Source organism: Oxyura jamaicensis, chromosome 18 (genome assembly GCF_011077185.1).
Source record: "Oxyura jamaicensis isolate SHBP4307 breed ruddy duck chromosome 18, BPBGC_Ojam_1.0, whole genome shotgun sequence".
In the NCBI taxonomy this organism is placed as follows: domain Eukaryota; kingdom Metazoa; phylum Chordata; class Aves; order Anseriformes; family Anatidae; genus Oxyura; species Oxyura jamaicensis.
This window is the reverse complement of record NC_048910.1, coordinates 5,508,007-5,521,890: the sequence shown is the minus strand read 5'-3', so window position 1 is coordinate 5,521,890 and position 13,884 is coordinate 5,508,007. Positions and strand designations below refer to the sequence as shown.

The 13,884-nt window shown below is 45.5% G+C and overlaps 1 protein-coding gene and 1 long non-coding RNA gene across 3 annotated transcripts in view; one reads left to right on the top strand and one right to left on the bottom strand.

The window, feature by feature from the left end:
• The window catches only part of SAP30BP (SAP30 binding protein), a 31,523-nt gene extending 24,469 nt beyond the window's left edge, over nucleotides 1-7,054 (top strand). For both annotated transcript variants that reach the window (XM_035342411.1, XM_035342410.1), the window contains 6 exons: nucleotides 2,543-2,634; nucleotides 3,088-3,148; nucleotides 3,624-3,675; nucleotides 4,031-4,089; nucleotides 5,337-5,421; nucleotides 5,916-7,054. In XM_035342411.1, the coding sequence (XP_035198302.1) occupies nucleotides 2,543-2,634; nucleotides 3,088-3,148; nucleotides 3,624-3,675; nucleotides 4,031-4,089; nucleotides 5,337-5,421; nucleotides 5,916-6,097 (531 nt within the window). In that variant the 3' untranslated portion in view covers nucleotides 6,098-7,054. The remainder of the gene's footprint in view (nucleotides 1-2,542; nucleotides 2,635-3,087; nucleotides 3,149-3,623; nucleotides 3,676-4,030; nucleotides 4,090-5,336; nucleotides 5,422-5,915) is intronic.
• A 5,773-nt stretch (nucleotides 7,055-12,827) lies between these two features.
• Nucleotides 12,828-13,797, bottom strand: LOC118175694. Its single transcript, XR_004755081.1, has 2 exons — nucleotides 13,656-13,797; nucleotides 12,828-13,162 (listed from the first exon to the last, which is right to left on the bottom strand). It is a non-coding gene; the product is annotated as an uncharacterized LOC118175694 (long non-coding RNA).
• Nucleotides 13,798-13,884: the final 87 nt, after the last annotated feature.

Here is a 13,884-nt window from a genome sequence, read left to right as displayed (position 1 = left end):
TTTACTGTGAAGGCTGTTATCCTCTTACCTCAGCAAATCCAGCTCTGTAGGAGAGAACAAATGACTGTTTTTCTTCATGGGTCTGAGAATCCCCTAACTGGAATAGTTGAGGCAGCATTGATAAGATTCCTTCTCCACCTACATATCGCTAGATGATAAACATTGAGAGGGAATGCTAGTAACCTAGAGGCAGCAAAAGAAAACAAAAGCATGTTTTCACTGGGACACGCCCAAATAATTGCAATAACCAACTTTTAATCAGTCTAGAACTTTGTCAGTCTGCTTCCATGAGCGTCCCAGCTCTGCCTTGTGACGTAAGACTATTTTCATCAATTGGATCTTAATTTGTAAAAAAGAAGTGGTGCTAAGGACTTGATTCATACAAATCTGTGACTTGCAGTATTACTAACTGAGCCTCTGGCTCTGAGTTTGGAGCAGAAATGATAGTGTCCTTTTGGAGTATTTCACCTGCCCAGCTTGCAGCATGCACAGAGGAGTTGGTGTGAGCATTTGTTGATGGCGTGCTATTTAACACCTATCCAAACTGTGAGCTACTGGTGGCTGTTTGCCAACGCTGCCTCTTAACTGAGTATCGAGGAACGTGTCATCTGCTCTAGAGCAAAAGAAATGAGCTTAAGCTCTGCCAACCTTCCATCGGCAGACCTCGACTTAAGGTCTGAGAGGAATTCTGTAGGCTTCTACGTATAACAAAACTTCTTCCCAGGAGAAGTGGAGGAGCACCTTCTGCTCTGTTTTCCCATCCCTGATGGAGGGCAAATGAAAGAGCAGTGGCTGCTGTTCTCTACCATTCACTTGAGGCTTAATTGCAGTTATCTGCCTAGTAAAAGTACAAGTAAAGAATCACTTCTGGAGTGCTCTATAAAGTGAGGTACTAATGTGATCTGGATGGTGAGTCATTCTGAATCACCATGCCACACTTTCTTCTCCTCCGCTTATTGTACCTGGGCACACCCATTTGCCCTTTTATGCTGTAGGAGGATTCTGTTCTGACATCAGTGAATTTGTGTGTTAGATCTGAGGAATGCGGAGCTTGAGAGGATAGGCAGAATAAAGCAGATTTTATTCCCTTTGACAGCAGTTTACTGTGTTAAATCAAAGGAGAGAACTTGTCCTCTGTTAGCGGGTCAAACCACATCTTAGAGCACTTTGAGCAAGGAGATGGGATTGTTCTTCAGGTTCAAAACATTCTAGGCTTTTACTCTCGATACGCTATTTTCTCCTGTTAGCTATTCATCTAATAAACTGTATCTTAGCCAAGGGGAATATTCCGTGTTATAGAGGTGACCCAGTAGTTCCTCATCTATGGACATTACGAACGTGAACCTTGTTTCTCCCTCCAGGAGAAGGTCACAAAAGGGGATACCTATTCAATCACTTCAGCTCCCCAAATTAACCTCTTTGTAGTTGCTCCTTCAAACGTAATGGCTTGTATGTCGCATGTGAAGACTATGTGACTTGTTGCTAATCTTGTGAGAACCTGAGGAAAACTATCTTGCAAAGCTTTTTTAAAAAAAGTTGATGAAATATCAGTGAAGTTATTTTGTTCAGATGTCAGTGAACCCTCGGAAAATAGTCAGTTTTGTATTTGAGTTGACTGCCCGTACAGAGGGACACAATAAGTGACTTATGTGGAAGCAACACAGGAAAACTGACTCACCTCTGGCATCTTGAAAGACTGAAGTCCTAGCCTTGGATCTTCTGTGAATCCTGCTAAAGTATGTGTTCCATCCAGAAGTCTCTGCTTTGGCATCACCAGATTAAAAAAAATACTCCTAAGGCCTTCTATCTCGCTAAAGAAGGAGGAAAAAATAATCAAGGTTATCTTTAAATTGTTCAGTCGTCTCGGAAGGTAGGCTGCTTGTTTCCCACCTGAGTCAGCTGAGATATCTTTCATATCTTAGGGGCTTGTTGCTGCACACAGATGTTCTCAGGAGGGATTTAAAGTGCATCGTTCCTAAGAGTGTTTGGCTGCTGGCATTCACCACCAGCAATACCTGCTGATCGCATTGTCCGGTGGGCTGGTTTAGTTTTAGTTCTCCAGCAGAATGTGGCCCACGTGTCACCCAGGCATAGCCGTGAGCCTTGACTTGTGCACCCTGCAGCTCAGCAGCTAAGCTTCAGGTGCGTGGCGGACTGAAGGGAGGTGGGATGGTCGCTGTATGTTGTGGGAGAACCCTCCTGGAATTCACCTGTCCCTCCTGGAGCTGGCTCCTACTCCCCTTCTGAGGGCAAGGAGTGTGCACTGCTGCCTCAAATGCAAGTCTTTAATCACTGGAGCCTTCAGAAAGTGCAAAGATCAATTGCTGTACCCACATGGGTGGCTCATGGAGAAGATGCTGTCAGACCTTAAAGCAGGAAGTGCCTGTACTCACCGATCTGCCTGGCCTTAGGGTAGAGGTGGAATCCTTGCTCAGTGCGAGGTCACTGGTTCAGTTGTCTTGTTTCCACATGTATGCTTTGATAGTCAGCTGGAACGCTCATCCTTTTTGTATTGTCTCACCCTGTAATCTTGCTCCCTTAGGATAAAATTCAAAAGCTGTATGAGAGGAAAATAAAAGAGGGCATGGATATGAACTACATCATTCAAAGGAAGAAGGAATTCCGCAACCCCAGGTGAGCTACCATCTTTTCCTGTGAGGCCAAAGCACCACACAGCAAAGTGAAAGAATTTTCCTCTTGGTTGGAGCAGTAGCAGGAACAAGATCCTGAGTGAGAAATGCTATTGCTTACAAGATTGAGAAAGGCATAATGTGATAGGAACTGAAATGGTAAGACTCTTTGTGCTCTATGAGGCAGCAACTAGGTTAGCATAACAGTTAGGTACGTAAATGTACAGGCTTTGGATGAAATATTACAGAAAATGTCTGCTCTGGGGGCTGGGAGATTGACCAGAAAGAAGTGAGAAATGATGTGGTTAATGGATTGCTACATCCATCACAATAAGCACAGCAGCGCAGGTGCTGATTTTATTTACTCTTAGCATGAAGAGGTGACAACTTCTCTGAAGCACTTCAGTTTAGAAGAGTGAGCGAGCTTCTGAGTAATTTCTGGTCTTTCCCTTTGCAGCATCTATGAAAAGCTGATCCAGTTCTGTTCAATTGATGAACTTGGTACAAATTACCCAAAGGTGAGGTGCAGTGATTTTGCCTGTCAAGGTAGTGGGTGAAAAATGATACAGGGCTGTGAGCTCTGACATCTGGCTTTCTTTACCCTTCTTGTTTAGAGGTCCTGTAAGGAACTTTTGTCTGATCCTCTGTATTGAAGTGAACATTTTCACGTGGTATTGAGCCTCAGTGCCTCCAACTTCATTTTAATGACTCTGAATGAAAGTCACTCAAGTGTGTACTCCTGGGGGGAACCAAAGCTGAGCAGAAAAGAAGAATGCGTATCTTACCCCAGCATCCTTTTAGTTTCAAGGCTCTTTATTCTTTTACAACAGTACATGGACCCATAAAAGAAAATCTGATGTAATCTTTGTGTCACTGGCATACAAGAAATAATCAGTAATGAATATCATCAGTGAACAGCAATATATATAATATCTTGAGCTGGGGTTTGCATATATGTGGAAATAGACCTAATGTGATTTTTTTCATCCTTAGGATATGTTTGATCCTCATGGCTGGTCAGAGGATTCGTATTATGAGGCACTAGGTAATTCTAGGATTTTTTTTTTTCCTGTCCAAACTTAGTTCTTTGTGTTCTGTAGTTAATTAACTGCACTGGAGTCTTCACCTTCTTTATAAATGAAACGTGTCACATGCTGATTCTAACCACATCATTCTGGTTGGATGTGCCTCAATGTTATGGATGCTTCATCAGTCTGGAAAGCCCTTTCATTGAAATTGGTTCTTCAATGTTTTCATCTTAAATCATCGATTTAGTGCAATAATGCTTTTTTTGTACGCAGTTTGAAGTTTTTGATTGCTCGTTATGGGAACCGTGTGAGCGAGATAGGTATGGCTTTTTCCTGTTTCCAGTGCTGCTTGTAACTTCTGTTCTTTCTCAGCAAAAGCCCAGAAGATTGAGATGGACAAACTGGAGAAGGCCAAGAAGGAGCGCACAAAGGTAGCTATTCAAAACCAAAAGAGGACTGAGATGCAGGGATTTTGTTTGTTTGTTTCCCTGATTAATTTCATTTTGTTCCTTTGCTGTTTGTTTTTTTTTTTGAACTTTATTCTGTACTAATCATTGCCACTTTCCCTAGTTCTTTCTTGCATGTCTTTTTTTCTTAGACTGAACAAATAAAGTTGTTTGCCCTTCCTTATAGGTCCACTTATCTAGGCTGTTTATCCCCCTGTTTTTGTTGCTGTTTTTGTCAGTATTTTTAAGCCAGAGCTCATAAAATGGTGTGCAGTAAGCCAGATACAGGCAAGATACTGCATAAAGTACAGCTTTTTTTCTTAATCTCTGATGCTTTGCCTGGTGGCTTAGCCTAGTATAGCTTGATTTCTTCACCATATCTCACTGTGAGACAATATTTACTTTCTTTTCTCTTGTATATTGCCTTCTTGCTCCTAATTTCCAGAAATGTTGAGCATATTTTAACTTTAACTGGGAGTGTCTGGGCTTGTCACAAAATGTACGTTCTTCTGTATCTCCCCAAAAAAGAACACAGAGGAGCCTTTTATTCCTGTCCCGCAGTGGTGTTGCCTTTTAGCTAGTGGCTGGCTTTAGAGAACTGTCTAAAGTTAGAGACTGCCTTCTAACCTTGCAGAACGCTCCTTCAATATTCAGTATGTGAAGGTATTTTTTTCTTGCAGTGCATGCTGTATCTTGCTACTTGTTTTGTTTTTTTTTGCACAGCAACCCAGGTATCTGATTCTTTCCTTGCCCATATCTGCAGTTTTGAAAATATGAGATTGCATGCTGTTGTAGGCCTTGTTGCTAGGTTTCCCGCTATGATGCAGTCGCAGTAAATCATGCAGGCAGGGGCTTGTTCTGCATGTTTCTTAAAGAAAAAAGCACAGGGATTTCTAACTATAAATATACTTCAATACCAGGATCTCCTTCCTGAGTTGTCAAATTTCTATGCTTACGCCAGTTAACAAACGTTGTCATACCTGACTTAAGATCTGGGACACAGGGATCCTCAATGATCGTGACTTCAGCACGCTTTGACCTCAGGACTGCATCTCTACTTCCTGCATGGCAGTCAGCTCTGAGACTGGTGTTTCACGTGGCACTAAACCTGGTCTTTAAAAACAGGGAGGTCTTGTGGGTTTAAAAAACAAACAAACAAACAAAAACCACTATAATATATTAAACATTCAATTTTTTCTTCTCCCCTTTCTCTTATTTATCTCCCTTCCCAGATTGAGTTTGTGACTGGCACTAAGAAGGGCACAACAACAAGCGCTGCCTCTACAACAACCACAACAGCCAGTACCACGGTGGGAGGTAAAGAGAAGTTGTGACTGTACCTATTAAGCTGTAAGGTTGGGGGTAATGCTTCAGGGTTCCTGGGAACCCTGAAAGCTACTTGCTGCCTGTGTATATAATACAAGACAGTATTTCTTCCAAGGATTAACAGACTAGCTTTCCTCTTGCCCCTCTATCCCACAGCTGTCCTTCCCCAGTGAAAGCCTGGGGATGGGTTAGATGGTGAAGAGGTTTATTTTAGTGGATCAAGAAATCTGCTGATGTCTTTACTGTCGGAGTCAACTGTCCCCCATTCTGCCGGAGTTCATGTGTACAGTTTTACTCTGACCCTTGAGTTATAAAGTCACCTTTCCTCCACAACACTTACTGACAGTGTATGCTGACATTAACGTGAGGGAAAGCTGCCTAGCGAAGCAGTGGTGCTTTAAGAGTTGACAAGACAGGCTGTTACGGAAGGATTGGTGTGACCTTTAACACAATGCTAATCCTTGTTTGCTTGATCCAACTCACAGATGCACAGAAGAGGAAGAGCAAATGGGACTCAGCCATCCCCGTAACAACGATAGCTCAGCCCACCATCCTCACCACTACTGCAACGCTGCCGGGCGTTGTCACAGTGACAACAAGTGCGAGTGGATCCAAAACTACGGTCATATCAGCTGTTGGCACCATCGTGAAAAAGGCAAAGCAGTGACTAGCCTGCTGGGCCTGGATTTTTGGACTGATTGTCATCGAAGCTATTGTTCTCGAAAGGGAGGGGTAGCTTTCGCCTTTGGTAAAAGATGACAAGATTCTTTGAAACAGACCACAGTTCCCATTTGAAAGAATGGGGGCAGGAGCAGGCATGCCAGCTGTGTGCCCACAGGAATGGACCTCTGCCGAAAATGCCTCTGTCTTTTCTTGCTGCAGGAAGAACCAGTCTGTGTGTTGTGCTTGGAGGAAGGTTGGATGTAAAGCCAGCCTGTAAAAGTTAGCTTATTAAATTACTGCATTAGGTTCTCATCCTACCTGCGAGTCTGGTGTAAAAAAAAAAAAAAAGTGGTGATGGAATATCATATTACCCTTGTGTATTCCAGATCATCCAGAGGCTGCTGCTTGTGATACGTACCTCCCTCACGTGCACTAATTCGGTTTCAAGGGAAGTAGAGCAGAGACAATTGGTCAGTGTCCATCTTCAAACGTGTAGCAGAGACTTAATGATCAATGTCCATCTGTGAATGTCGGCTCACTCTTTGTTATAGTACTGACATCTATCTGTACCTATGTGCGTATCTGTGTAGATCTTAGTGATCACGTGTTAAACAGCTGAAACATTGAGGTAACTACTGAAATTGTCACGTTACCATCTATCAGGGATGGAGATTTCTATGCAGAAGCCGTAAGCTGTGGAGGTTTGATTTGTGAACTCACTTGTAAAGACCTGTGCAGAAAACTGTTCCATTGCCATGGAATGAGATTGGACAGCAGATAATCAGAGTACCTGAACTGTGATCCTGTCTTTGTAGTAGTGTTCTACCCTGAAGTGCACACATGGCACTGCTTGCTCCACTGTTGTGAAAAAGTATTTTCAGTTGAAATTTTTATTGTATAAATCTTCTTACTTGTGTTGCAAAAAGTTATTATAAAAATTGAAAGTCTTTAAAAAAAAAAAGTGTCATTCATGTGTTGGCGTTTCTCATCACGGTGATGGAGAATAAATTATCCATTTGTTACACCTGAAGTTACAGACAGCATTAGGCAAGTATGTCATGATTCTGTGAGAGATGGGGTGGTGTCACGTTACTGATTATTTTTTGAAATATCAAATACTGGAGGAAAAAAAAGGCATCAAAATTATTTTAATTGGAGATACTTTTGTTATAGAGGATGTCCTGAAATAGCTGGTAACTCAGCTGTTCTTAATGGTGTTTTTTCACATCTGCTCCAGCCCCTTAAACTTCAAGTTACCTTCAAGTACTAGCAGCTGTGTTTTTTCCTTAAAACCTTTATCTGCAGAGGCCAGCCACCTAAAGCATTTTGCTTGCTGTTTTGAGGTAAGTGGGACAGATAACTTGAATGGTTCCATCAGTTGCTAATGTGGGTTTATTTTCTTTGCAGTGGTCACTCTATATTATTTAAATAAGTCTTTAATTCTTATACTATGACTTTTCAGATTTGGTAGTTCTATAGTTTTCTAGTGTTCTAAGTTCATTTTAAGTTAAATTCCTACTTAGAGCCTGCTTTTTTTTCCTAATGCATAAGCAGTGATAGAAGATAAGGTTGCTTCATCAGTAAAAGTGTAAGGTTCTTAGGATTCGATGTTGCTTTTTCAGGTTTTTATATACCTTATGTCACTCCTGATTTAAATCTTAAATTTATGGAGACTTAAATAAGAGTCTTCTCTCTTGGGACTTAGAGTGCTCTACAGAGGCTGGTGTTTTCCACCTCAGCTGTTGAAGGTGTCCTCTTCCTGTGTCTTGAGGAGAGTTCCTAGTTTTGGGGTGTTTCTTTTAAAGGCCAAGGATTTACTTTTGGGAAATCCAAGCCATTAGATAGCTTTGCAGCTCTGTGAAGTCTTCTGTCCAGAATATCTTGTACAATTCCAGCCTATTTGAAACCTGTATGGTTTAAACATTTTAAAGTTCTGCTGAACAGTATGTGGATGAAGATACAGCAGTTAAAAAAAAAAAAAATGGGCCCCAGGTGCTGCAGTTTTTCAGCCTATAGATGAATGGCAAACAGCACCAGAATGATCGCTGCAATTAGTTTAATCCTATGAATAGGAGTGGGAGGTGTGTCTGGGCTTCTACAACAACAAACACTCCTCTAATGAATGTTCTTGGTATGTATGCTGTGAGCAAGTCTGTCTGAAGCTGGGTGAGATTAGGTATTGTGCTGGGGTGTGCTCCCATACCCAAAGTGCAGCCTAGTACCGGAGGTACCGGCCACTCCTGTGCATCCGTTCTTCCCTAATAACTGTAACTGGTGGTAAACACAAAGTTGGAGAGTCTGAGACTACGTTGATGTACCTGACCTTGCAGATGAAACCTAAACACAAACGTAAGCTTTAATGGAAAAGACTTTCTCTATAATAACTAGCTATCTTTTGCCTAATGCCTTACAGGTCCCTGTAATGTTGGATCAGAAGTGGTCACTGTTTCCTGACAGACAAAAAGAACACCACACACAAAGCCTTGCAGATGCCATCTCTTATAGACTGCTTACATGACTGTGCTGTGAAACTTATTCCTGATTTTTTTTCTTATGTTTGCTTTCTCAATTTCATTAGTAATTTGGGAAAACTGTATTCCTTGCAAGCAAACAACTGAATCTGACTGATAATGCAGTAAAAGTCATTCTTGATCCTAACCTGAAATAAGTGTGCTAGATGACTTAGCTTGATTACAGGGAAATATTACTCACCTAGTTCAACATGTCAGCACTTGTATCTCTGTATGCTGTACTGTATCAGGAGAAGTAGCCGGGGAAAGCGTGTGAATTTCTTTCTGAAAGTCACTACCAGGTACCAGCATGCAGCTCAGCATGTGCTGAGGGAATAAGTTTGCAGGAGGAGGAGGACTTGAGAGAAAAAGCATTGCCAGCTGCTGTGAATTTGAAGCTGGGCTCCAGCCTCTTTCTTGGCACCTGACACAAGGCAAATACTGAAGTGTTGGGGGGATGAATCATTTAACTACAGAAGCTACCGAACATTGTTTAAGTGCAAGCATCTTATTCATATCTGACATCCTGGCACCCCACCCTTCCTCTTTCCATGCACCCTCTTCCTTCTTGCTCTGCTGTTCCAGACTTCTGGCTTTCTTTGCGTGCTTTGTGGTCAGAGCTGCTCGTTTCACTCCTACCTTGCAGGCAGGGACTGACAATGCCCTGCAAATGCTCATCAGCAGGGCTTGATGGTATTCCTGAAAAGGTTAAGGAAGACTCTTCCTAAACCTCGCTCCTGGGTGGTGCTGATGAGGCAAGCTGGGCAGAGGTGGCAGGGAGGCACCTGGAGCAACAGTTTTCAAACTCCTCCAGTACCCAGCTCTGCAAGAGACCTGGCTGGATGGGGCATCTGCCAGCTCCATCTCATGGCTGAGTGTTTGTTATCTGCAGTAGAGAAAGCTAACTTGAAGCATTAATGGCTTTTTTTTTTTTTCCTCCTCTCTCCTTTCCAAAAAGCTGAGGTAGGAATGCCAACCATTGTATAACAACCTTCCAGCTCGTACAATAGCTTGTTGCTCTTGTTTATCCTGCGTGCTACTATCGGAAGTAATATACAGACACAGTTTGGAAAATACAGTCCTAGGAAAAAAACCTCTGCTGCTCCTGAGGACAGGGCGTGCAGGTTGGTAGCCTGCACTCAGCTGTGGCCGTGCACCAGGAAGGTGGAGGGAGCTTCACGTGTGCAGAAGTGGTTCTGACGAAAAAAGAGTCATCTTTCCTAGCCTCTGACGGCCACTGTCTTAAGTCCTGAAAGGGGAGGTTCAACTGGTTTGCTTGTTAGAAATCTGTTTGTGCTCATACCAAGGGCTGTGTCACTGCTGCTGATCTCCAGAGGGCTGAAGAGACCTGCTGGAGTGTTTAAATGTGTTTAAATAGTTGGAAACTGTGTCCAAGCTCCACTAAAGCAAATTCACAACTTTAACGGCTAAAAGGTTCTTTATGCTGCTTCAACAATTATTGCTCAGGCTGTGATTCCAACTACTCCAAGTCTTGCTTCTTCTCCCCAAAGGAGACTAATCAAACCCAGGAGAGTAAAACTGGTCCCGCTCTCATTACTCCTCAGAACTAAAGGCTAACGCTCATAGAAAACCACAGGTCTTCTGCTTACCGCCTTTAAGCACAGGTATTTCCCAGCCTCAGTGGGTTTCTTAGCTGAAACTCCGCGCTGGTGTCTGCCCGCCGTGCCGGGCTGCTCTGAGGAGGGAGGAGAGCTCTGTAGCCAAGTCCTCCTTGGCAGGCTTGGCTCTGCTTTCACCCTCCCTTCTGAAGCCTTTTCTCCCACCTCCATGCCCCGAGGTGTTGATTTTCTTTCCTCTTTGCTTATTTTGATTTAAAGACCCGTCCTCCTTTGATGCTGTTGTGGGGAGGGATTTTAGTTAAGGATTTGCTTTGGTTTGAGTCTGGCTTGGTGCTAACTGAAGGAGCAGGTGGGGAGGGGCAGCCCTTGCCAGCCCCACCTTGAACTGAAATGCGAGCACCTGAAGCTATGTTTTAGTTGGACGGCTGCTGTGCTGTCTGTTTTAAGAGTGTTATTTACTGAGGCTTTAAAAAAAAAAAAAAAAAAAAAAAAGACATTCTTACCGAGGCTTTGGGCCATGCCAGGGCTTTGCCGAGGATCCAGTTGGTGCTGGCAGCGCGGAGGTGAAGGCTTCAGCAGGCGCCCAGCCAGCCGCCACCTGCACCAGCTCCTTTCCAGCTCTGCAGCGGTGCAGGGGAGAGGGAAAAAAAAACACACACACTCAGGCACACACACGTGTAGCTTTCTGCAAAGCCCCCTCCCATGGACAGCCTTTGCAGTGTGCCCAGGCAGCTCCCAAAGGAGCATGGCCTGCTCAGTCCCGTAAAGAAGCGAATCCAGGAGAGCGCGGGGCTCTGACCTGCAGAGAGATGTTTTTCAGCAGGGCTCTCTCTAACAGTAAAATAAATACACTGCTGTTGAGAAGCAAGAGCCACCAAAGTCTCCTTCCCCCTTTGGTGAGCACTCACACCAGCACCCAGTGTTTAGGCATTGCTTTTGCAGCACAGTTTCCCACCTCTTAGCCTTGTCGTGCACCTCTGTTCCTCTCAGCGTTTATATTCAGCTTCCTTCCTTTTGTTCCAAGTGAGCGCCATGGACGCTGGCGGCTCCCAACATTTAAGCCTTTGTTTATTTGAAACCAGTCTTTGGCTGGGGCTGGGCTCGTGCCTTCGGTTGCCAGTAAACAGCGAAGCATCAGGATTTCACAAGAAAAGGTTTTGCCTTTTCACGTAGAAAGGCGTCTGTCTGTCTGTCTGTCCTCCGCCATGTTCGTGTGAGCCAGTGTTAGGAAGCAAACAAAGCCATGGGCCTGCCTCTCAGGGCAGTGCCAAGAGGTGGTCGCTGGTGCTTCCAACCCCTCCTCGGCACTCGGCCTGTTGCAGTCCTGGTGTAACGTGAATAAAGGTGACCGTCCCCCTCTGCCCCCAGTGTGTGCTGGCTGGCTCCTTACGGCGCCTCACCCACGCGTCGGTGTCTTGCACGGCGCCCGCCAACACAAACTGGGAGAAAAGGAGAAACCCCGGGGAATCTTTCAAACGTAACGTCGGGGTGTTTTCAGCCCTGGGCTGCTGGGTGAGAAAGCCAGAGTTGAGGGTCCTGCTCTCTCCAGGTGGATGTTGCCATTGTTACAGGCTGAAATTTTGTCCTGGATCCTTTACCTTTGGTGTTGTGGCAGCTCACTGACCTCTTTCTGCCTGTACAGCCTGGGGGAAATGGGTGTCTGATGCTCGGCACAGAGATTTCCTTTCCAAGCATGTTTATCACAGGGGGCATCCACTGCACAACAGAGGACACGCACAGTGAAGGCTGTCCTAGGGAAAAGGCTGAGGAAGAGCACCCGGGAGGATTTCATCCTGTGCTTTTAATTACCTAGATAATTATGTTAAGCCTACTTTAGTGTAATAAATTATGTGCATGCTAATAATACTATTAAGCATTCCTTAGATTGCCAGATAGTCTAGAGGATATTGCCAATACAGTGAACAGGATAGTATTGCAATCGAGAAAAACGCCTATTTTTCTTTTATCAGTGTGTGTGTGTACAGAATTCAGAAAGGGAGTGAATGTGTTTCAGCAGTAGGATGCTGGATGTAACTGCTCGATGGATCTGGAGAAGGCCCCAGAGCTGCCTCTGGGTGCACTGTGGTAGCAGGACAGGGAAAAGAAGGGTTCTGTACAAGAGAGAATTAACCCTAAAACCACTTGTAATTATCAGCGATTGGTTCTTGGACTGGTTGTCCCTGCAGGGAGAGCAATAATCTAGTGGGAGCTATAAACATGGCTGTCGGTGACTCCAGAGACTCCTCACAGGAGCCAGCGTGAGCATCCTCCATCTCGGGTGGGGAAAGGAGGCCGGTCAGATCAAACAATTGCACGTTTTCCCTCCAGTGCCTGGCAGCGTGGCTCACCGCAGCACAAAGGGAGGAGAAGAGCTGAGGCTGCCAGGAGCTGGGCACAGCTGGTGGATGGGACCAGAGAGCCAGGGGCTGTGAGCAGACACATCTGCTGCCCTCCAGCCTCAGATCCCAGCTTTCCTCTACATGCAACAGCGTAAACCCGTGCTGCTGCTCCCGTGGCTCCCCCAGCCTCACCGGGACTGATCTGCCCCCTGCCATCAGCTGCTCCCATGTCTTAAGCATCAGAGCCCCAGCTGTGGTGTTTCAGCGAATGTTTGTTGTGGTTCAAAACACAGCAAGCAAAAGCAAAACCCTTCATCTGCAGGTTTATTTGTTTTGATCTGGGAAATGGCATCTCCAAAAGGCCGAGATTAATGGTGAGATTGCAAAGCTGAGCGCTCAGAAACCGGGCAATAGCAGAGTTAAAGTGCCTGTGCCACCCTCGGTTGCCCCCCTGCCTGTTTCCTGTTTGCTGTGATTTTTCATGGAGCACATCCTCCTTTTTTTCCTGGGGATTAATCCATTTGCTCATATTTACTCAAGCTTCATATTTCTTGCAGTGGAAGGAGTCCAGTTCCTTGCTTTTGTTTCATTCGATGCCCGCTCACTGTCGTTGCGGAGTCAACCAGCAGCCACCGTGATGCTGTGTTAAAAATGAGAGGCCCAAAGCGCCCCAAAAATGTTTTTAATCTCCAAGACAGTCAGGAAACAGACTTATGACTGCAATCAGCTTTTTTTTTTTTTTTTTTGCCTGTCCTTTGCTATTATTGGTAGCGAAGTCAAAGGTGATGCAGCCTGCAGAGTGATCAGGGAGTTAGCAGCTTCTGCTGTGGTCCTGTGCGCTCGGCACCGCGCGGTGCTGCTGCATAGATCGGCTCCGAGATCCCAGCCCCTAAATCAAAAGGCAGCTGTGGGGCTGAAAAAGCCTTCCCTGGGGCTGGCGGTGCGGCCAGGCTCCCTGTCCGCTGCCTGCTCAGCCCTTTTCCTGCAGGATGGTGCTGGTGCGCACGGGAGGGAGGGTCCGGGGCGGCTGCATGGGCTGTGCCTGCCCGTACAGGTGTGCGAGGCGCGGAGGAATGCCAACCACTGAGTCACGGCCCCCCTCCCGCCCCAGCTGGGATAAAGCTCGTCCTCACCTGGGCACGGATCTCACTAGCACGGCTCCCACCTCCGCTCCCCCCTCCCCGGCCTCTCCACGGGCACCCCCCCGGGACCAAGGGGCGGCAGCGAGGGCAGAACAAAGCCAATATTTGGGCTGGGGGGGGCACGGGAATCCCAGCAGAGGTATGTCAGCCCGCCGGCCGCCTGCCCTCCCCACGGGACTGGAAGTTGACGTTTAACCGGAAAGAGAAAGGGGACAGAAAA